The sequence below is a fragment of the Dama dama genome, chromosome 9 (assembly GCF_033118175.1).
Source record: "Dama dama isolate Ldn47 chromosome 9, ASM3311817v1, whole genome shotgun sequence".
NCBI lineage: Eukaryota > Metazoa > Chordata > Mammalia > Artiodactyla > Cervidae > Dama > Dama dama.
Window position 1 is genome coordinate 9,576,150 of NC_083689.1, and position 21,027 is coordinate 9,597,176.

At 55.9% G+C, this 21,027-nt stretch overlaps 1 protein-coding gene across 21 annotated transcripts in view; it reads right to left on the reverse strand.

Annotated features, from left to right (window-relative positions):
- The window catches only part of MAST3 (microtubule associated serine/threonine kinase 3), a 41,381-nt gene that overhangs the window by 7,129 nt on the left and 13,225 nt on the right, over window positions 1-21,027 (reverse strand). For 4 of the 21 annotated variants that reach the window (XM_061149850.1, XM_061149849.1, XM_061149841.1 and 1 more), the window contains 18 exons: window positions 16,274-16,362; window positions 16,118-16,190; window positions 15,913-15,933; window positions 15,316-15,394; window positions 14,693-14,853; window positions 14,440-14,515; window positions 13,933-14,142; window positions 13,712-13,813; window positions 13,303-13,435; window positions 11,722-11,789; window positions 11,220-11,305; window positions 10,235-10,506; window positions 9,458-9,596; window positions 5,073-5,205; window positions 4,753-4,918; window positions 3,794-3,895; window positions 2,985-3,107; window positions 1,807-1,916 (listed from right to left, as the gene is read on the reverse strand). In XM_061149850.1, the coding sequence (XP_061005833.1) occupies window positions 1,807-1,916; window positions 2,985-3,107; window positions 3,794-3,895; window positions 4,753-4,918; window positions 5,073-5,205; window positions 9,458-9,596; window positions 10,235-10,506; window positions 11,220-11,305; window positions 11,722-11,789; window positions 13,303-13,435; window positions 13,712-13,813; window positions 13,933-14,142; window positions 14,440-14,515; window positions 14,693-14,853; window positions 15,316-15,394; window positions 15,913-15,933; window positions 16,118-16,190; window positions 16,274-16,362 (2,143 nt within the window). Of the gene's footprint in view, window positions 1-1,806; window positions 1,917-2,984; window positions 3,108-3,793; window positions 3,896-4,752; window positions 4,919-5,072; window positions 5,206-9,457; window positions 9,597-10,234; window positions 10,507-11,219; window positions 11,306-11,721; window positions 11,790-13,302; window positions 13,436-13,711; window positions 13,814-13,932; window positions 14,143-14,439; window positions 14,516-14,692; window positions 14,854-15,315; window positions 15,395-15,912; window positions 15,934-16,117; window positions 16,191-16,273; window positions 16,363-18,664; window positions 18,927-21,027 lie in introns of those variants that run through there. The other 17 variants (XM_061149851.1, XM_061149836.1, XM_061149840.1 and 14 more) reach the window with 13 other exon arrangements.

A 21,027-nucleotide genomic window follows, 5' to 3' on the forward strand; every position in this document is an offset into this window, starting at 1 on the left:
CTTAGTTGAGTGCTTCCTACATGCCCAACGCTTCTGAGTCATTTCCTCAAATCCTTTCTCACCACTTCTTTAAAGACACAGTATCTTTAGCTTCCTGTACAGATGGAGAGACTGAGGCTTGACAGGCCTGGTTACCAAGGGGCCACAGCTGAAGTTTCCCGCCCGTGGGGCCCAGGCCCATAAGCAGTGCAGATTTTGGGGTTTTTTTTGGTCATGCTGCACGGCATGCAGGCTCTTAGTTCCCCCACCAGGGACTGAACCCATGCCCCCTGCAGTGGAAGCTTGGAGTCTTAACCACTGCACCGCCAGGGAAGTCACTGTGGAGGTTTTTTGATCCAATTATAAACAAAGGAAGGAACTTAAGTGAAGCTGATGATGCTATAAAATAACACCCAGCATAGCAGGTCTATTCACAATTGCCCCAAAGTGGAAAAAAACAAGATGGTTCGTCAACTGATGAGTGGATAAATAAAATTGTGGTCCAGTCACAAAGTGGAATATTATTCAGCCATAGCAAGGAGTGAAGTACTGACACGCTATCACGTAGATCAGTCTTAAGAAGCCAGAAACAGGCAATTCCCTAGTGATTCAGTGGTTAGGACTCCGAGTTCTCATTGCTGCTGGGTTCAATCCCTGGTCGGAGATCTAAGATCCTACCAGCCATGCAGGGAAGCAAAAAAAAAAAAGCCAGGGACTTGGCTGGTGGTCCAGTGGCTAAGGCTCTGAGCTCCCAACGCAGGGGGCGCAGATTTGGTCCCTGGTCAGGGAACTAGACCCCACGCACTGCAACTAAGAGCCCACACAGCCAAATAAATAAATATTAAAAATAAAAGCAGCAGCCAGACACAAAAGCCCACAGAATGTATGGAGTAGAAACATGTGGAAAGGGGCCGCGGAAGGAATCCCTCCTGAGGTGCCGGGGTTTCTCCGGGTGTCGGGCTCTCAGGATCCAGCCGAGGGAAGATCAGGGCCTAGGTTCTAGCCCTAGCTTGGTTCCCCTCGGGGCTCTTAAACAATGGCTGCTTTTCCCCTCCCATCTTTGTGGTTCTGCGCTGGCCAAGTTTGGGTTCATAACTGGTCCACGGGGTCATGGCAGGTGGGGACCAGCAGGGGGCAGCCAGCGTCTGCAGGAGGCACCCATGAAGTCAAGCAGCACCCGTTCTTCTGGATGCTGGACTGGGCGACACGTGATGTGTGTCACATACACATATCATGTATGTGATATGTGCAGAGCAGGTAAATGCAGATGTTACAAATGCAAATGTTACCTGCAGAAACAGAAAGCAGATTACTGGTTGTGGGGGTGAGGGAGGGGGAAATAAGGAGTGACTGCAGACAGGTACAAAGTTGCCCTTTGGGCATGATGGAAATGTTCTGGAACCAGATAAATGTTGTGATGGTTGCACAACACTCTGAATGTACTAAAATAAATGTCACTGGATTGTACAGTTTAAAACAGTTAAAATAGTTTATATTATATGTATTTCACTGCAATGAAAACAAAAATTAAAAAAAAAAAAAAGCCCAAGCAGGGACTCCCCTGATGGTCCAGTGGTTAAGAATCTGACTTGCAATGCAGGGGGCATGGGTTTGATTCCCAAGTCGGGGAACTAAGCTTCCACATGCCTCAGGGCAACTAAGCCCGTGAGCTGCTGTGCCTCAACTAGAGATAAAGCCCACAGGTTGCAATGAATATTCCACATGCCGCAACTCAGACCTGACGCAGCCAAAAGAATCAAAACAACTCCAAACAAACATCTTGCCCTGTTTCCTGAGTGCCAGCTACACCCAGGATCCCAGGCTCACCTTGCTGAAGCGGTGGGAACAGGACGAGAACTGGGGGATCTCTGCAGATGACTCCTCATCGTTAGTCTCGTCATCTTCAGAGCCCAGGTGGCGGTAACGTTCCGAGCGGGCTGCAGGGGGGGAAGGCATCGCCCACCTGAGGCCTGGCGTGGACGCAGGGCTGTGGGGTGATGTGGGGGGGGCTCCCGGGCGGGGAGACACTGTCAGGGCACAGGTACTGAGGTGGGACGCTGCCCGGTACATTTAAAGACAGAGGAGGCTTGGGGGGCAGATTTAGTTGCTCATTCGTGTCCGACTCTTTACGACCCCTTGGACTGTAGCCTGCCAGGCTCCTCTGTTCATGGGATTTCCCAGGCAAGAATACAGGAGTGGGTTGTTGTGCCCTCCTCCAGGGGATCTTCCCCACCCAGGGATCAAACCCACATCTCCTGAATTGGCAGGCAGATTTTCTACCTGTGAGCCATCAGGGAAGCCCTGGCAGACTTAGTGTCTGGGAATAAATCCCAGGTGTGTCCCTAAAAGTGGTGGGGCCGTGGATGGGAATTCCTGTCTCAGTTTCCTCACTCTTGAGATGGGTCCCCTAGAGCTGGGTAACGCCGCACAGCTCAAACATAAAGGATGTTCCTCACTTTACAGAAAAGGAAACAGATGTTCAGAGACGACCTCTGACATGCTCCAGGTCACACATCCAGTTCTGGAGGAGGTGCTGGAAGCCAAGGGCATTTACTCTGGGATTGGCCAGAGCCCCACGTAGGGAGAGGGAGATTTGTCTGAGCCCACCTGAAGTGCTTGAGGGGACCCCCTCCACCCAAGCTGAGCAAGGCAGCCCACCCTCCTGTGTGACAGGCAAGGTTCCATGCTTGGTCACAGCTGAGATTCAGGAGGCCGAACCGGCTGGGGGATCCCAGGAAACGGTCTGGCACCCTAAGTAGCTTGGTGTCCCCTCCCGCAACCCGAGGGGGTGCTGTAGTACCTGAGCTCAGGTGCAAAGGAAACCCTAGCAGGGGTGTCTGGGGGGGGGGGGGCAGCCAGCACACACATGCCCAGAGTCCTGGAAAGCTCAGGAAGTCAGCAGCTCCAGGCCCAGGGTGAGGCGTCGAGCTGGGATGGGGACCCCGGCAGAGACCCCTTACTGCCCTCGGAGAGAGTGGGACAGCAGAGCCTGGGTCCCCGCTTACTGTCGAAGTAGCTGGTATCGTCCTCTGCTTCAAGCTGCGGCACGAACTCGGCCTTGTGACGCAGAAGCCCGGCCCAGTCCAGCGTCCAGAAGAATGGGTGTTGCTTGACCTCATGGGTGCCTCCTGCAGACACGGCCGGCTGAGCCCTGCTGGTCCCCAACCCCCACGGCCCCCCGGGACGGTTATGAACCCAAACTTGGCCAGGGCAGAGCCACAAAGATGGGAGGGGAAAATAGCTGTCATTTAAGAGCCCAGAGGGGAACCAAGCTAAGGCTAGAACCTAGACCCTGATCTTCCCTCGGCTGGATCCTGAGATCCCGACACCCGGAGAAATGCCAGCACCTCAGGAGAGATTCCTTCTGGGGCCCCTTTCCACATGTTTCTACCCCAAGGAGCAGAGCTGACTGCACAAATGTATCCTGTTCCCTGACCTCAGCCCTCGTGGTCCTCTCCAGTGGCCAAGTTTCATCCCGAAAGTGATCCGTAGTGGCCACATACTGGGTGGCTGCATCAGTATTAAATAATCCTTTTATCCCCATTTTGGTGGCTGGGGAAACCTGGACAGTGGGATCCACTGCGCTGGTCCTTGGGGAACTTAGGACACAGCCCATGGTGACCTGGCGGGCTCCCACACATAGCCTCAGTGCCCCGGTCTGCACTAGACCCAGCTGCTTTCAAAGTCTTATGCAAGTTCCTAATGAGCTTATACACATCCTTCAAAACCCCAGCTTCAAGTCCCCCTCCTCTATGCAGCCTCTCAAATAGAGCTCATGCTTACTCCAGCCTCCAGCCCACCCACACCGACATACCAGTGCCCAGGCGGTCGAGTGGGCTCTGTCGGAGCAGCCTGGTGATAAGGTCCTGGGCATCGGCTGGGAGGGCCTCCTCTCCCTCTGGCCACATGATCTCGTCTGAAGTGAGAGAAGGGAGTGAGGAAGCGGGGCTAGTGCTTCCTAGCATCTCCTAGCACTTCTGCTTTCTGCGCTCCAAGCCGTCAGCCTGCTCTCCTCCTTCAGCATTCCAGCTTTGGTCCCTCACAGCCTTTGCTCTGGCCATGCTCTCTGCCTTGAGCACCTTCCTTTCCTCCATCTCTGTGGCTCCCTCTTGTTCCTTTAAAACTTTGCTCACATGTCACCCCAATGTTCTCTGTGACTCTTTTAATAGAGTTCCTCTACCCCACACCTGGGGCTTCCCCCCATTGCAATGCAGGAGACCCAGGAGACCGAGGTTCAATCCCTGGCTTGGGAAGAGCCCCGGGAGGAGGAAACGGCAATCTACTCCAGTATTCTTGCCTGGGAAAATCCCATGGACAGAGGAGCCCTACGATCCATAGGGTCGCAAAAGAGTCAGACATGACCGACTAACCACCCACACCTGCCACCCCGCACCCTCCCTTCTTCCTGCTTCTTTTCCTCCTCTGCATGTTTGCCTCTGATTGTTCTATGGTTTTTTGGGGGGGGCTACACCAGGGGGCATTCGGGATCTTGGTTCCCTGAGAGGCATCGAACCCCCCACCCCACCCCCCCACAGGAAAGTGGAGTCTTAACCACTGGACCACAAGGTGAGTCCCTCCATAGTTGGCTTATTTATCTCCCTTACTGTCCATCTTGCCCTTGGCTGTATCTCCAGTGCTCAGCCAGGGCCTGGCATGCCAAAGGTGCCCAATCCATCCAAACATGGGGCTGCTCCCCTCCCCGACACAGGCAGAGGGCCCAGTGAGCAGAGCCAGAGTGGGGATTAAACCTGGGTCACGGGGTGGGGAACGCACCACTGACCACCTGGCCAAAGAGTTCCTCGGGGGTATCGCCGAAGAAGGGCACGCAGCCCACCAGGAATTCATAGAGGACGACGCCCATGGCCCACCAGTCCACTGGCTTCCCGTAGCCCTGGCGGAAGATCACCTCGGGGGCGATGTACTCAGGCGTCCCGCAAACCTGGGCCGGGTGGGACAGGGAAATGGAGGATGGCTCCCAGCCGGGGAAGGAGGGGTGGGCAGAATTACGGGCATGGTTGATATACTCCCTCATGCCGCAGAGTCTCCCCACGGCCCGGGGTTGGGCTTTGGGCAGGGGAGGCAGCGCTGCCCACCTGCTTGTCCACGAACTCCCGGGTGTCTTTCTCGATGTGGCCTTCGTAGAGGTTGGTGGCCATACTCATGAGCCCAATCTTAGACAGGCCGAAGTCAGTGAGCTTGATGTGGCCAAGCGAGGTGATGAGCAGGCTGTGGGCAGGTGGGTGGGGCGCTCAGGGCTGGGGGGTACTTGGCTGCTCCTGCCGCCCCCCCATCACGAACTTCATCCCATCCAAGGTGGCCCAACCCCACCATGGATCAGAACGCACGTCCTATGCCTGATTACATTGCGGAAAGAAACAGAGGTTCTTGGGGAACATTACAAATTTGGCAAACATCTCTGTGCGCCTTCCCGGTGCATCGGGTATTACTGTTGAGCGCCTACTGTATACTTTGCTGTGCAAAAATTAAGTTCCTAAGAATCATGGCATTTCCCCACTGGGCAATGAAATGTCTCCTGAACACCTCCTAGCAGGACAGCTACAGCATATTTTTGTACCTACAGCCATTATTTTTAACAAACTAGATATTGTGCAAGCACTTACTGTGAAGTGAACATGTCTTTAGCACCTCCTATATACAGCCCCTCATGGGTGCACCAGTTGTTTAAAACTCACATACCTATCATGTACGCTGCTGTTCATGTTCTCTTGCAAGTTTAAATACATAAATATTTTAAGGGATAAAAATCACATGCATCAGCTTTATAAAGTCACGTTTTCATGTACCTCCTGGGTACACCTGCCCATTTAAAAATAAATATCTGCAGGACTTCCCCAGTGGCCCAGTGGTTAAAACTCTGTGCTCGCAGGGCAAAGGGCATGGGTTCAATCCCTGGTCTGGGCGGTACAACCAAAAATAAGTAAATAAAATGACAAATAAATAAACAGGGGCTTCCCTGGTGGCTCAGTGGTAAAGAATCTGCCTGCCAGTGCAGGAGACACAGGTTTGATCCCTGGTCCAGGAAGATCCCACACGACGTGGAGCAGCTAAGCCCAGGAGCCGCAGCTGCTGCCGCCTGTGAGCCCTAGAACCTGTGCTCCGCAATGGGGAGCCGCCACAAGGACAAGCTTGAGCACCGCAGCTAGAGAGCAGCCTCCACTCGCCACAACTGGAGCAAAGCCCACGCAGCAACCAGGATCCGGCACAGCCAAAAATAAATAAGTAAACAAAATTATTTTAAAAATATTTTAAAATAAATAAATAAATTTCTGGAGAATTCACTGTCTGTATCCAAGTTGTCTCAGGAGAGAGTTGCGTACCTCAACTCTAGAAAGAAACAATTCTGTGTGCCCATTCCATGCCTCTGCCGGTTTTTGTTTTTTTAAATGATGCTTCTTAAGCAACTACTGTGTATACCAGCTGTGGAAGAAACACTTTGGTGTAACTACCAGCTAAGCCAACTCCCTCCAAAAACCAAGGCCTCGTAGCAGACCTTTGGCCGCCCTCTGCTAAGACAAACCAATGTTTCCTGAGCTCCTATGGGCATGTCCCTGCCTCAAAAACGTTCATTTCCCAGGACTTCCCTGGTGGTCCAATGGGTAAGACTCCACGCTCCCAATGCAAGGTGCCCGGGTTTGATCCCTGTTAAAGGAACTAGATCCCACAAGCTGCAACTAAGACCCAGTGCAGCCAAATAAATAAATTAAATAATAAATAAATAAGTCTTTTTTAAAAAGTTCATCTCTTGAATGTTGACTACATGTGTATTTAAGAATCTGTTTCCTCGTCACAGAGAAAATGAGACAATGCCTGAAGTTTGCTCCAGCTCACCCAGCGGGGAGGACTGGGGGGGCTGGGAGGAAGCGGGACTGGATGAACAGTGGGAGCTATGGGGGAGGGGTGCTGCACCCCTCTTCCGTGATCGACTGAACTGTGTATCCCCCACTTTCACACACGGAGCTGCTAACCCCCAGAACTGTGGTGTGACCTTGTCTGGGGACGGGGTCACTGCGAGCGTCACTGGTTAAGATGAGGTCACTCAGGAGCATGCAGCTGCTGTGGGTGCTACGCTTAGTCGCTCAGTTGTGCCCAGCTCTTTGCGACCCCAGGGGCTGTAGCCCGCCAGGCTCCTCTGTCCACGGGGATCCTCCAGGCAAGAAGACTGGAGTGGTTGCCATGCCCTCCTCCAGGGGATCTTCCTGACCCAGGGGTTGAACCTGCGTCTCCCACAGCTCTTGCATTGCAGGGAGCCTCTTTACCTGCGGAGCCACCAGGTGGCCACTAATCCAACAGGACTGGAGTCCTTATAAAAAGCGGGGATTTGGACACCAACGTGCACACAGTGGGGGACACCATGCGGAGGTTAGAATTATGCCGCCACAGCCTAGGCACTACCAGAAGCCAGGAGAGACCCCCGGAATACATCCTTCCCTGGTACCTTCGAAGGGAGCCGACCCTTTGATCTTGAACTTCTAGCCTCCAGAACTGAGAGAATAAGTTTTTTTTTTTTTAAAAATTTAAAGTAATTAATTTATTTTTGGCCACGCTGTGCAGCATGTGGGAACTTAGTTCACTAATGAGGGATCGAACCCACGCCCACTGTAGTGGAAGCACAGAGTCTTAACCAGTGGATAGCCAGGGAAGTCCCGAGAATAAATTTCTTGTTGTTTAAGCCCTCAGTTAGGGCAGCCCTAGCAAATGAATGCACCTTCTCTTGACTTGGGGTGTACTTGAAATTTTCTGAACTGCAAAGGAAAAATTATTTTTCTCCAGCACCAATTGTGGGGGCCTATCCCTCCCTGAACCCTCTGGGGCTGGACCCCTTCCCATCCCGTTTTGCAGATAAGGGTAGTGAGCATGGGAGGGGCCGGTTCTGCCTCGGGAACGCTTGGAAGACCCCAGTCCAGGATGAGCGCAAAGAGGCCTGACGGGCACACAGCCAGCAGCGATAGCATATGCAGCACGGAGGCCCAGGCATACAACAGGTGCCAACTACACGTCTGCTTGTTTCCTAAGCCAGGGGTCCCCAACCTCTGGGATCTAATGCCTGATGACCTGAGGTGGAGCTGATATAGTAATAGAAATAAAGTGTACAGTATATGTAACGCACTGCAATCATCCCAGAAGCATCCCGTGCCACCCTGGTCCGTGGGAAAATTATTTTCCATGAAACAGTTCCCTGGTGCCAAAAACACTGGGGACCGCTGTTCTAAGCCTCTGGCAAACTACAAGATGCCCTAAAAACATGCGGGGCTCTTAAGGCTCCGGTTCACAACTCCACGCGGCAAGTACCTTCATTGGAGAAAAGGACCCCTGTCCTACAGCAGGTATTCACTCCATGCCGACCTCAACATAAAAACTTCATATAAAAGGACAGTTGCAGTGTTCAGGGCCTGACACACAGTCCTTGCTTCATAACACAGTCATTAAGCAGAGGTGCTCTGATCACCTCTACACAGCTGGTGTCCAATAAATACACACCAGCAAAAAATGTGCTTTATAAACTCAGAAGTCATCAGTGTGTGAGGAGTCAGTTATACTGCCATCTGGGCTCCTTAAAATCACAGCACAGGCCCAAGGTAGACAGCAAGTGCCAAACACATGTGCTTTGTTTTATAAGCCACTCTTTTTTTTTTTTTTTTATAAGCCACTCTTAAAATAAAAGATGGCCTGAAAACATGCAGACTCTCTTAATTAATTATTGGCCACACCAAGCAGCACAGCACGTGGGATCTTAGCTCCCCGGCCAGGGATTGAACCTGTGTAACCTGCACTGAAAGCGCCATGTCTTAACCACTGGGCCACCAGGAAAGTAAGTCCTAAAACATGCAGACTCTTGATGCTTATGTTCACATCTCCACACACAAGTACCTGAACGCTCACATGTCCTGCCTGATGTCCAGAGGCTACTTGATATAAGAGCAGCCCTCTCCTCTGCACACATAAGGTGCTCAATTAATGCAGGAAGCAAGTGCTTTGAAAATTATGGAGGGGTTACAAAGCCTGAGGGGTTATTCACACTCACACTCGTGTTTTCCAGTCACTCACAGAGGACCTGGCACTCAATAGATGCTTACTAGGTGCTAGAATAAAATAAACAGCCTGAGAGTCTCTTCCCTACACTAACACACAGCAGGTGTTCAAGACGCCCACAGACCTTTTCTTCACACATGAGGTTTTGCAAAGTGCATGGCCCTGCTCTTTGTAAACAGCTGGTGCCTCAGACAATCAAGTTCACTTCCATTACATTGCAGCAGCACTCTGAGCGCATGGTCCTTTCCTCTGTCTGGTCTGGGCACCCTCTTTGCCAGAGCGCCTCCATAAGTGCATGCAGCAGGCGTCTATTAATTATCTGCTCGCCACTGGGGCCCCATGATGCTGGCGGGATGCAGATAAAGGTGCTTCAGAGCAGCCCCAGACCCACTCTGAGGCCCCGCCCCCAGAGGCCCCCGTCACTCACTTGTCAGGCTTGAGGTCACGGTGGACGATGCCATAGTTGTGCAGGTATTCCAGTGCCAGCACCGTCTCGGCGAAGTACATGCGGGCCATGTCCACAGGCAGTGGGCCCATGTTCTTCAGGAGTGTGGCGCAGTCACCACCTGCAGAAGCGCGGGCATGCTCGCAGAGATGCCTGGCTCTGCAGCTGTGCCTAGACTTGGCCCTCCCCGCCTCTTGCAGTGTCCCTAGTCGGTCCTGAGTTGGGGTGGGGAGCTGGTAGGGGCGGGCGGGTATGCAGAACCGACTTTCTGATCTGCCCTGGGCAGGGCAGCAGCTTTGCCAAGTGCACGGTCCGGTCCCTTCCCTCAGACAGAGCTGGTGCCTCCTAAGTGCATGCTCCTTCTCCTTGCCTGGCAGCTACCTTGGTAAATGCTTGTTCCTGCCATTACCTGAAGACACTATTCTTTCCTGAGCTGGAAACCTGATCCTACAGCTCCTCAGCCTGGCCTCCAACCATCCCAGTCCTTCCAACCCACACTTGCTTTTATTCCGCCCACCAGTCCCCTCTGCCTAGGCTGTCCATCCTACCCCTACCCTATACCCTAGGGTTCTGCCTTCACACTTGTCTTTGGGCTTCCCCATCTCCAACCCCACTGCTGGGTCCCCCACTGCAGACTGAGCCCTTCCTCTCACCAAGGCAGGCTGGGACCCCATGGAGGACAGAGCAGACTCTAGACTGTCTCCTGGATAAGGGGTGAGCTCCCCATTGCTGGAGGCATGCAAGCCCTCGTGACCACACCTTCCACATACTCCATGACCATGCACAGGTGGCGCCGGGTCTCGAACGAGCAGAACATGCTGACCACGAACGGGTTCTCGGCGAAGGTGAGGATGTCCCGCTCCACGAAGACCTGCTGGATCTGGTTGCGCAGCATCAGGTTCTGCTTGTTGATCTTCTTGATGGCAAAACGCTGCCTCGTTTCCCGGTGCCGCACCAGGTAGACGGCCCTGGGGTGGGGTTGGAGCGGGGGTGGGGGTTGCCGGAGCCCCCCGCAGGCACCGGGACGTGACCTGCGTCCAGAACCCCACATGCCGTGCCTCGGCCTGTGCCCTCCCCCCCAGGCAGCCACTCCGAGGGTTTAAGCCACACTCCCTGGTGTCATATCAAGAGTCAAAGATGGCTCCTAGGTTGTTTACTTCTTCACAGCTAACTGAGACCCGTTAGTTCAGAAGCCTTGCTGGCACAAACTCAAATTGTGTTCATTATAACTCAAATAAGCAGATTTTTAGCCATTTAGAGCCTGTTGGTTTTGCATACCCTCAGATAAGGTAAATGCTGGGGCTATGAAAACCCCAAGCTGCTTCCACCTGATGGAGCTCTCTGACTCAGAGACTCCCCACCGCGGTGCTGACACTTAAGCCTGGACACGTAAGCCCCCTCTGTAATTCCCCCCTCTGCCCTCCCCCACATGACAGTCTTATGCTATGAGGGATTCCTCCCTACCACCTCCACCGAAGCAAATCTTTCAAAGTGGCATTTAAATAATGCTCGCTGCACACGACTGCCATCGCTTGCTCAGCCCCCAAACTCCTAGAACCCTACACTCGGGGCGAGTAAGGACCAAGATCATGGATGACCCCTGCCAAGCCATGTCCCTGCTGGGTTGTGCTTTTACTTCCCTCTGCAGGTCTATTTCTCTGTCTATATACTCAGGGGCTGTGTGGGCTTCAGTCATCCCCAAGGGCATCTGAGAAATGGGTCTACGGGGGGCCCGAGGACTCACCCATAGGCCCCATTGCTAATGAGTTTGATAGTCTCGAAGTCGCTCTCACATGGCTTCCTCCGTGAAGGTCCGACCAGGGCACGACTCTGGGGTGGGGGGAGGGCAACAGGGGTCAGGGTCCTGCCCCAGCTCAGAGCAGGCTGTGTTCTTCCTGCCCCCAAGTCCTAACTGGCACCTAATGCTACTTCTCCTGTACCTACTTCTCAAACTCACCCTCCAAGTTTGAGATTTTAGCTGAAGCCATGCATGCCCTCCTACCAGAAAACTCCTACACAGCCTGCAAAGCCCCACTTTCCAGGGCCCCCTCCAACCCTGCCCTGCCCAACCTCCCCAGCAGGGCGATCTCACCTGCCCCCACGTTCTCCCAAAGTCACAGGCATTCATTAAGCACCTACTATATACAAAACCTCGGCAAATGGCAAACCTAGCCCCTCTCAGGGCCACCGGGTCTACCATCAAAAGAACAAGACAGGTGGGGGCGCCAAGCTCTGTGCTGTCCTACCTCGGGGGCATCCTCGGGCACTGGTGGCTGTCCTCCACTGTCGTCAAGGTGACTCAGAGGCACCATCTCTGTAAAATGTGGGAGGAGCCTCAAACGGGGTTTCTGAGCCTGGCCCCTTCACCAGTCAGAGACTTCCTGAGGCCTCCAGGGCTCATCTTGGGCTGGGGAGAGAGTGCCTCCCCTGACCAGCTCCCATGACCCTGTTGTTGAGTCCCTACTGCGCCCAGGTTTTGGTCAAATCCAGGAGGCTGGACTGAGCAATGACTGAGGAACCTTCTAGAAGGGCCAGTGGGAAGCCCAGGTTCTGATTGCTCCAGCTATCTTGAATCCTGGCTCCAAGTCTCGGGGCCGTGAACACCCGCTGTGACGCAGGCCCTCTAGGTGGTGGCTGACATGCTCCTCAGCTCAGGGCAGGGCCCCGGGGAGCCCCCTTAGTTTCCAGCCTTAGCTGGGGTTTAGCAGGGGCAGTCTTGAGTGAGAGTGAGCGGCTGGTGAACATCAGTGGTGACGGTAACCATGAAGACAGTGTCTTGTGGTCACAGAGCAAGGCTGAGACGGGGCAGCAGACGGGTGAGCGAGGCCCGGGTCTGGATGCAGCCCCTCCCGCTCTCAGAGGGCCCCCTGCAGCACTGGGCAGGTGATCTGCACTCAGCCTCAGCTGCCACCTGCCTGCCTGGCCACTTCCCGTTTCCTCTGACACCGGGGGCCCCGCCCCCGCCACAGCACCGCCTGCGGAGCAGTCTCGGCCAGACGGCTAGTCTGAGCGTGATCTGGCCTCGGACATACCTGGACCTGAACCTAGCTCAACGGCATAGAGCCTCAGTCTCTCCAACTTTAAATGGGACAATGGCAGCCTGGTCCCCGTGGACGCCGGCCACTGCGGCCGGGTCCTGCTGACCCCGTCACCCCTCCTTCCTCAGCCACACCCCTTCCTCACTGCTCTTCCAAAAGGCCGGACACACACCCATCTCACGACCTTTGCCTTCACCGTTCCCACTGCCTGGTGCACTTGCTCTCTACCCCAAATCTGCATCTGGTCACCTCATCCTCCAGGCCCCAGTTTGAATATAATCTTTCCCCAGAGCTCCCCTGATCACCCCAAGACCAGGCCAGGTTCAAGTTCAACGCGTCCCCCAGCACCATGTCTTTTTGCCTGTCCTGACTGTTTGGGGGAGGTTCCTGACCATTTCGGCTGTGCCCATGGATTGCCCTGTCTGACTCCGTGCCCCACTTCCCGGGCCACAGTCAAAAGAAACTGGGAAAGTGCTTTGGAATTCACACGACAAGAGAATGCCACTGCTCAGGGTGGTTCCCTGGCTCCCTGGCCCAACTCGATTTAGCATTTGAGGATGCTAAGGCTTCAAGGCAGCTGGCAGGTCAGGGGGTCCAACTTGTGGCCACCTTACCCTGGAATCCTGAGCACTTTACCCAAAATGTGCCCTGCAGGGGCTGAGGACAGGGCCAAACAGAGGGGACGGACAGTGTGGCACTCTGGGGTCACATGGACATAGGCTGGAACCCTGGCTCCTCCCCATTTTCAGCCCAGTTTCCTCTTTCGGCCCCACCCCTACTCCAGCTCACCCTGGAGCGGATCCTTAGCCAGGCCCAGCTGCCCAATGATGTACTGTGGCAGGTCAGTCTTGATGCCCTGGCCCTCTCGGGCCTGGCCTTCGGCAGCCTCCAGCAGGTGGTAAAACTCCTCGGGGTCAAACTCCTGGGGATGCAGAGGGATTGGTCAGTCGGGGCCTCGTCCCACCTTCAGGCCTTTGCACACCCCCCTCCCTCCGTCTGAAGCCTTCTCATCAGTGGCTCCAACTCATCCCCGGGATCCTAGCTCCTGGTCCCTCTTCTGGGAAAGCCCCCTGAGTCTGGCGGCCCCCAGTGTTCCTCTCAAAGCCCTACATGATGGGGACTGTCTCTTTTTCATCTCAGCAGCACTGCTGAGGGCCTGGTCTGAGCTTTGCACCCGGCCATGTGCCAAGACACTCACCAGGCACTCGAGGAGCCTTGCTGGCCGCGAAATGATGATCAGCAGCTTCCGGACGAGCTGGACAATGAAGCCAACTTCCTCACTGTCTGAGCGCTCGTGGGCCTGGGAGCAGAGGGGTGCTAGCATCACACAGCAGCCCCTGGTCCCACCCTGTCCTGCCTGGGGACCCCGACACCCTGTGCCCACTCCCACCACCCCGCCCCCCCCCCCCAACCACGCACATCCTGCAGTAGCCGCTCCAGCTTCTCCTGCATCTCCAGGAAGTAGCGGGAGGTGACAAGCGCCTCTCCAGACTTGGCCAGGCAGTCGCGGGCCAGCTCGATGATTTGGTGGTGGATGAAACCCAGGACACCGTCAGCCAGTGCCAGCCGGGCGCCGGGCGAGAAGGCGGCCAGGAACTCCTGCAGACGGCCCTCCATCTGTGCTGTGGCCTGGGCAGAAGTAGGGGGCGGGGGGGGGGGCGGGAGATGGGGTGACTTGGTCATTGGACGGGGCCTGGGAGCAACATGTGCAGATGGGGGCGGGAGAGAGAGAAGATGTGACGATGGGGTCCAAGGATCGGAGGGGAAGAAGCGATGTGTACAGATGCAAGAGGGGGCGGGGGGGTGCAGGGAGAAACAGAAACGCACAGATGGGGGCGGGACACAACCACGAAGACAGCGCGTGCCATGGAGGGACAGCAACAAGGAGCGGAGCTGGGGCTGGTCCGGCCGCCAGGTGCTGCCCACCTTGGGGAATCTCTCCCGGTACACATGATTCATCATTACGATCTCATTGTCGAAGGTCCCTGTGGTGCGTCCAGGGCTGAAGGAGGTGACAACTGGCTTAAGACATGGGACCCAAAACAGCCCAGGGAAGGGTGGCTGAGCCAGGACTGAGGGCCCAGGGCCAGAGGCCAGGCTCGGGCGGGGTCAGGACCAGAGGTGGAGGGGGGGCCAGCCCGGGGAAGGGCTGGGGCCGGGGTTAGAGGTGGAGGCCCACCTGAGGCTGCGGGAGCGGGGGCGGAGGCGAGGTGAGCGGTGGCCGCCCTCCTCATCAGCCACACTGTCTGAGCTGCGGAAATGCTTGGACAGGAAGCAGAGTTCGTCCGGTGTTGGCTGGAAAGGAAGCTGGTGGAGGCGCTCCCGAGAGGATGAGCTCGACTGGCAGGAGGGGGTATCAGGGCCATGGGTTCATGGTCAGCACCACAGCCAGGACCCCAGCATTATCCTAACTCTCAAGGCCCAGTCTATTGGTCATCATGGAAACTTTTCTGCCTCTCTCCTGTGCATCCTTCAGAACTCCAGCTTTGATGTCCCTTCCTCCAGGAAGCCCTCGCTGCTCCCTTGGCAACTCCAAGACCCCCCTCTGACCAGACCTTCCCTGACCACACAAGGATACAGATATCTGTGTATACCTGACCAGGAGCCCTTTGGGCCAAGGCTGGGTCCTTTCAGGGACCCCCACATTGCTCAAAATGGAGCACAGAGTGGGGAAGCCAGGATGTTTCGCTGACTAGACAACTATTCAACACCTTAAAATAACCAAAACAAAACGAAGATGCGTCTCTCCCACCCCCAACCTGGCACTCCCTGGTCTGCCTGCCAAGGTAGGACTTTGGGTACCGAGACAGTGGAGCTGGGCGTGTTGGTTCCATAGCCAGAAGATGGGAGCGACGCGAGGGACCATCTTCTGCCGTCGGCCCTGGGGAGGAGAATGAGACGTTGGAAGGGAGGCATGGCCCCTGTGGTTTGTGGGGACCAAGGGCAGGCACTATGGCTGGCAGGCCCAGGCCCCGCCGGAGCAAGAACCTTCTGCAAAGGCCAAGAACAGGAATACAGGGTGAGCAAGTCCACTGTGTTTTTCTCCTTGTTCTCCAGACACCTCCTCCAGGAAGTCCTCCCTGATGCCAGCTGCCATCAAAGCTACTCTCTGAGTTGCAGCGGGTAGGGTACATGCTGGCCACTCCCACCAGCCTGAGGATGCCCTGAGGGCCAAAGTCCAGCCGCCCATTCCTCAGTCCCCCAGCGGAGGGCATGGCACCCAGCAGGAACGCAATAAACATTGCTGAATGAATAAGCGACATTTAAATGCCTGGCACACAACAGCTCCTCCGCCAGCTCTTGTTAGGTGAATTAGTAACTTTCAGTGAGTGAGAGATTCCTGGACCGGGCCATGCCACCCCCACCCCCACCCCCTCCCCAAGGGCTCCTAGAAATTACCTGTCTGTGCGTGCGATGTGGCTGTAGGAGGTCATGCATGCATGCGTTTGCCAGGGGAGGGAGCCGGGGGGACCACCGCAGGGCAGAGGCCAGGGGAGGGGGAAAAGGCTGATGAGGAGGCAGGTCCAGCCACCAAGTGCAGGCCCCTGCCTGGCCCCTTGCCCATGGTATCAGCCACCATCCCCCAAGAGTGGCAACCACTCACCTCCGTGCAAAAGGGAAGTTGATGGCAGAGGCAGCTGAGAAATTCCGAGGACTATCTAAGGGGCTGCTGCCTGCTGAGGAGGAGGTGGGGAAACTGAGTCAGCGGGAGTGGAGACAGGACACCTCCAACCCCACCCCGCTTGCCCCCCGCACACACCTGTTGGGATGGACAGTGGCGACAGGGGCCGGGAAAGGGTGGGTGAGGGCGTTCCTACCACCAGGCTCTTGCGGTTCCCGCTGCGGCAGCTATTGGGGGAGGTGGGGATAAGGTCAGACCCGGGCCTCCTGGCTCAGAGAACCACATGCCCAACCGGGAGCCCATGGGCGGCAGCTTCGGGGGCATGACCATGCCCTCTCTGCTCCCCAGGTGGACTCCCCCATGGCCCTGAGTTTGGCCTGGGAGCCCCTGGCCCTGCTTCTCCAGCTTCTGTGTTCACAATCCCACTCCCAGAGCTTTGCCAGGAACACTGGCAAACAAGACAGAGGGTGGACAGGACCCTGGAACCCACAGGGGGTGGAGGCAGACCCCCTCCTCCACATTCAGCATCTCTTCCCAGGACCACTGCTACAATCTCCTGGCCAATCCCCTCCCCCGAGGTCCCACTAAAACGCCAATTTGACCCTTGGAAACCCTAAAGCCGGCATCATGCACAGTTGCATCTGGTTCTGCCAAGCTTTGGCCCACATGTTTTCCTCCCTTCATCCCAGCTCCTTCCTGGCCACCAGATCCCCGGCTCAGGCCCCTCCCTCCTGCCCTTGCCCAGTTTCTCCCACCTGGGCCCTGGCCCCAGCCCCCACCCTGGCAAAGGGAAGTTGGGAGCAACATGGTTCCCCCCCCCGCAACCCTGGCAGTCGCCTGGCAACGGCTCTGCTCGCCCGACAAGTGCATCAGCCCACGCAGCCAGAGCTGCCAACGCAGCCTGGCCTCGCGGAACTGCGTAGAGAGGGAGAGATGAAACGCTGGGGCCTCACGGGGCCAGGAACGGTGTCCCAGGCAGAAGGCACAACGCAGGCCATGGAAGGGGAGGTCAGCAACCCACTCAGGAGACTGAATGCACAGGCAGGAGGGGTTCAGCCTACCCACTGCTGTACACGCCACTGCCCCTTGGAGCCTCAGCGTCCCCGTCTGTATACCTTGCAAGGTGCATACACAGTACTCAGCTCTGGGCGGGGCACAGGGTAAACTGTGGCGGGTACGTACACTGTCATCTTTCTCCCGACATTGCTCACAGGGCTTGGTGCATGGTGGGAGAGAAGGCAATGACTCGCCAGAGAAATCACCAACATTCACCAATACCAATAAGCCCAGAGGAGGGACAGACCAGCTACATCCATTTCCCAGCCCGGAAAACTGAGGCCACGGATGTCACCAGCCACAGAGATTGTCCTCTAGTCTGAGGTGCAGAAGCAAAAGTGAAACCCACAGGTTCCTGCAAAACTTCCTGTCAACCCCCCACCCCAACACACACTCCACAGCCCACATCCTCTTCCAACGCCTCACCGGACTCTTCATCCCGACGCATCATTTTTCACTTCCAACAGCATTTGGGAAAAACACTTGGCCTCCTCCCTCTTGCTCTCAGGCAGGGCCTTCTCAAAAACAGCTACATCTGAGCTCTCAAAAGGGAACTGGGCATCCTCTGTTCAATTCCTGAGCATCTGTTGAACACCAACTGTTTGCTCAGTCCTTCCTGGAGAAGGCGCAGGACCCCAAGAAGCTGCCTAGTTTTCCAATAATCACCCTTGTGGTTCAGCAGAGTGAGAAGTAGGTCAGAAAAGAGGCGCCTGAGGTCAGTTTCCGGCACCAGGTCCCTGAGATGCCCATGAGCCTTCTGCATCCCTGGGTTCTGGAAGAAGAGCCTGAACCCTGAACTGGGCATTCAAGATCCTTCAGCAGCTGGTCCCATTACTCAGCCTTTGCCTGTGTTCCCTCTGGGAATGCCTAGACCAAGCAATGGTGAGACACTTAAGCAGAGAGGTTAAGGAACTGCCTGAGGCCACATACCCTGACATTGGCTGAGCTGGAATTTCTACGCAGGTCCAGCAGGACTCACAGCCCTCACTTAGCTTCTCCGCTTTTCAGAAGGAGAAACGGAGACTCCACTTTGCTCTGTATAGAACAAAGTGATTTTTTCCTCCCTGATAACCGACATGCACACCAGCCTCTTGCAGCAAATATTTACTTCTGAACCAACGTTTCCGCTGACTGGGCCCCAAAGACCAAAGAGCCTCAGTTTTTCCAAGAAGCTCCTCCCCAGGTCTGGCCAGAGGACTGACCCAGGTTCGAATCCTGATTCAGTCCCAAATCCCTACAGCCTCTGTCACCACCTGAGCTGATCCTGGTGGACAGACACTCCAGTCTGGGTAAGGAGCGGTGAGAGGAGGGTACCTGGGACCCCAGGGGATACCTAGATCCCAAAGCATCCTCCCACTTCCCCCTACCGCCGCACACTGGGGCCCTCGCCACGCTGCCGAGACGCACTTTCGGCAACTCGTGTCTGCTCGGTCGGCCGCCGCGCCACTCGGTAGGTCCGCGCGAAGCCCCTACCTCTTGGAGCGCTGCAGTAATGCGCCCTTGGCCAGGCGGCTCCGGTGGCCGGGCGCCGCCACCGCCGTCCAGTAGCTGGGGTCGGACATGCTTCTTCCCTTTGTGCCGCCGCCGCCGCTAGAGGCCCGAGAGGCCCGGGGGCGCAACCAGCGGCGGCGGGGCGCGAACCTTCACCGTGGAAACTGCTCCCGGAGCCCCACGGTGAGGGGCGGGGGGCGCGCCCGCGGGGCTGGGGGTATGGGGAGAGGAGGAAGCGCGCACCGAGGAGCGAGGCCGGGAACCCCGCCCAGGACCGCGCGGGGGCGGGGCCTGGCCTGGCTGGGAGGGGTGAGCGACGCGGAAGCAAGGCCGGCGGACTCGCGTGCTGGCGAGTGGGCGTGGTGTTGCCATGGCCGCGGGCGGAGGGGCGGGACGTTGCCAGGGCCTCGGGCGGAGGGGCGGGTCGTTGCCAGGGTTGCAGGCGGCGGGGGCGGGGCGTTGGCGGTACCTGGATGCAGGGCTTTGGAACTTGGCTCTCTTCCAGTAAAATGTAAATACGACCGCTTCTCCCTCTACCCACTCTTTAGGCGTTAAGCCCTTCAAGAGTGTGGCACTCAGACCCATCCAGTGGCCTGGCTCAGCTCATGCTACCGCGCCCACGCTGGCTTTCCTCTGGAATGCCTTTCCTGTCTGGCAAAATCCAGGGTCCCCCTCCAACAGGAAGACTTCTCTTGTGTCTGTCCGGCTGTCTTCCCCTGGCTGGGGCTTCTTTGTCCCAGCATCTTCCAGTAGCGGGCGTGTTTAGCAAACTGAGTCAGAGCACCTGACAGACGCTTCCCGTCTGTATCACAGGAAAGGCCATCAGCCTGGCTACTATTGGGAATCAGACACCTGATTTAACTTCTCAAGCCTCAGTGTTCTCAACTGTAAAATGGGAGGAATGTGGGGCTGACACGAAGATTACTCTGTGTCTCCAAGAGTGCTTGGTAAACATTTGATAAATGTTAGCATTAGGTAAACTTCCAGGCCTCTGTTTCCCCATCTACACATGTCCGTTTGTGAAAATGCAATAAAAGAGCTGACTCATTGGAAAAGACCCTGATACTGGGAAAGACTGAAGGCCAAAGGAGAAGGGGCCGGCAGAGTATGAGATGGTTAGACACCATCACCAATTCAATTGGACATGAATTTGAGCAAACTCTGGGAGACAGTGGAGGACAGAGGAGCCTGGTGGACTACAGTCCATGAGGTCCCAAAGAGTCGGACAGGACCTAGCGACTGAATAACAATGAAATCAGAGGCACAGAAAGTGCCTGGTACAGAGCTGGGGTACAGATCATCTTCATTATGCAATGTGTCACACAGTAGACTGTGAGTTAACGCTTCCTCCTTTCATGACAGCTCCCCCCCAAGGAAATCAGGGACAGTGTCACCCTGAAGGTGAACCCTCCACAGGCCATACAACACTTTGGGAACTAGCCCAGGCAGGACTGACCTGGAGCCTGACTCCACATCTGAGAAAACCGAGGCATACAGAGGGCGTTGCTGCCTGGTACCTAGCCCTAACCCTGCGCATCCATCATGCCACTGATTTTGCTTCTCAAGTCTCTCTCAGACTCCCCACCTTGCTCCCTCCAAGCCCAGGGTCACCTTCAGGTGGCCCAAATATTGCTGAGTGTCTCCCCAGGCCCTCTAGACTGAGGCTCAAACAACCCATACCTAGCCACTCGTTCACTCAAAAAAACACTGAACACCTACCCTTTGTACTGAACACTGGGGATGCAGGACACAAATAATCCCTGCAGCCAGGGTCCCCAGTCTGGTAGAGGAGGCAGAGAGTATACAGGAAACAATTACGTGAACAAGTTAATTTCTGAAGTCAAGGAAGGCAAAAAACAGGGGTAGCACTGGCAAAGGACAACTTTAGCCTCTCTGAGGTGACACTGCAGTCAGCCACACACGGAGAAGGCAGCAGGGCCAGCCATGGAGAAAAAGCATCTCAGGCAGAGAGCACAGCTCGTGCAAAGGCCCTGGGGCAGGGCTGAGAGGAAGATACCAGCAAGACTCTCCATACAGGCCTTGTGGGCTGCAGGGAGGATGGCAGTTTTACTGCAGGGCAATAGGGAGCCATGGAGGATGTGTGAGCAGAGGAAGGGTGTGATGTAAAACATCCTCCCTCATGTCTGCCATGGGGAACAGGAGCTGTTAGGGCAGGAGTGGAAAGTGGCAGCAGGCTAGTGAGGAGCTGTAACAGGGCCTGGGAGGGGGATACTGAGGGTTGGACCAGGGTGGGGCCATAGAGTGAAGTGGGTAAATTCTGGACGTATTCTGAGGCTGAAGAAGAGGTGCTGTTAAGGGGTCAGATGAAGAGATAAGGATAAGAG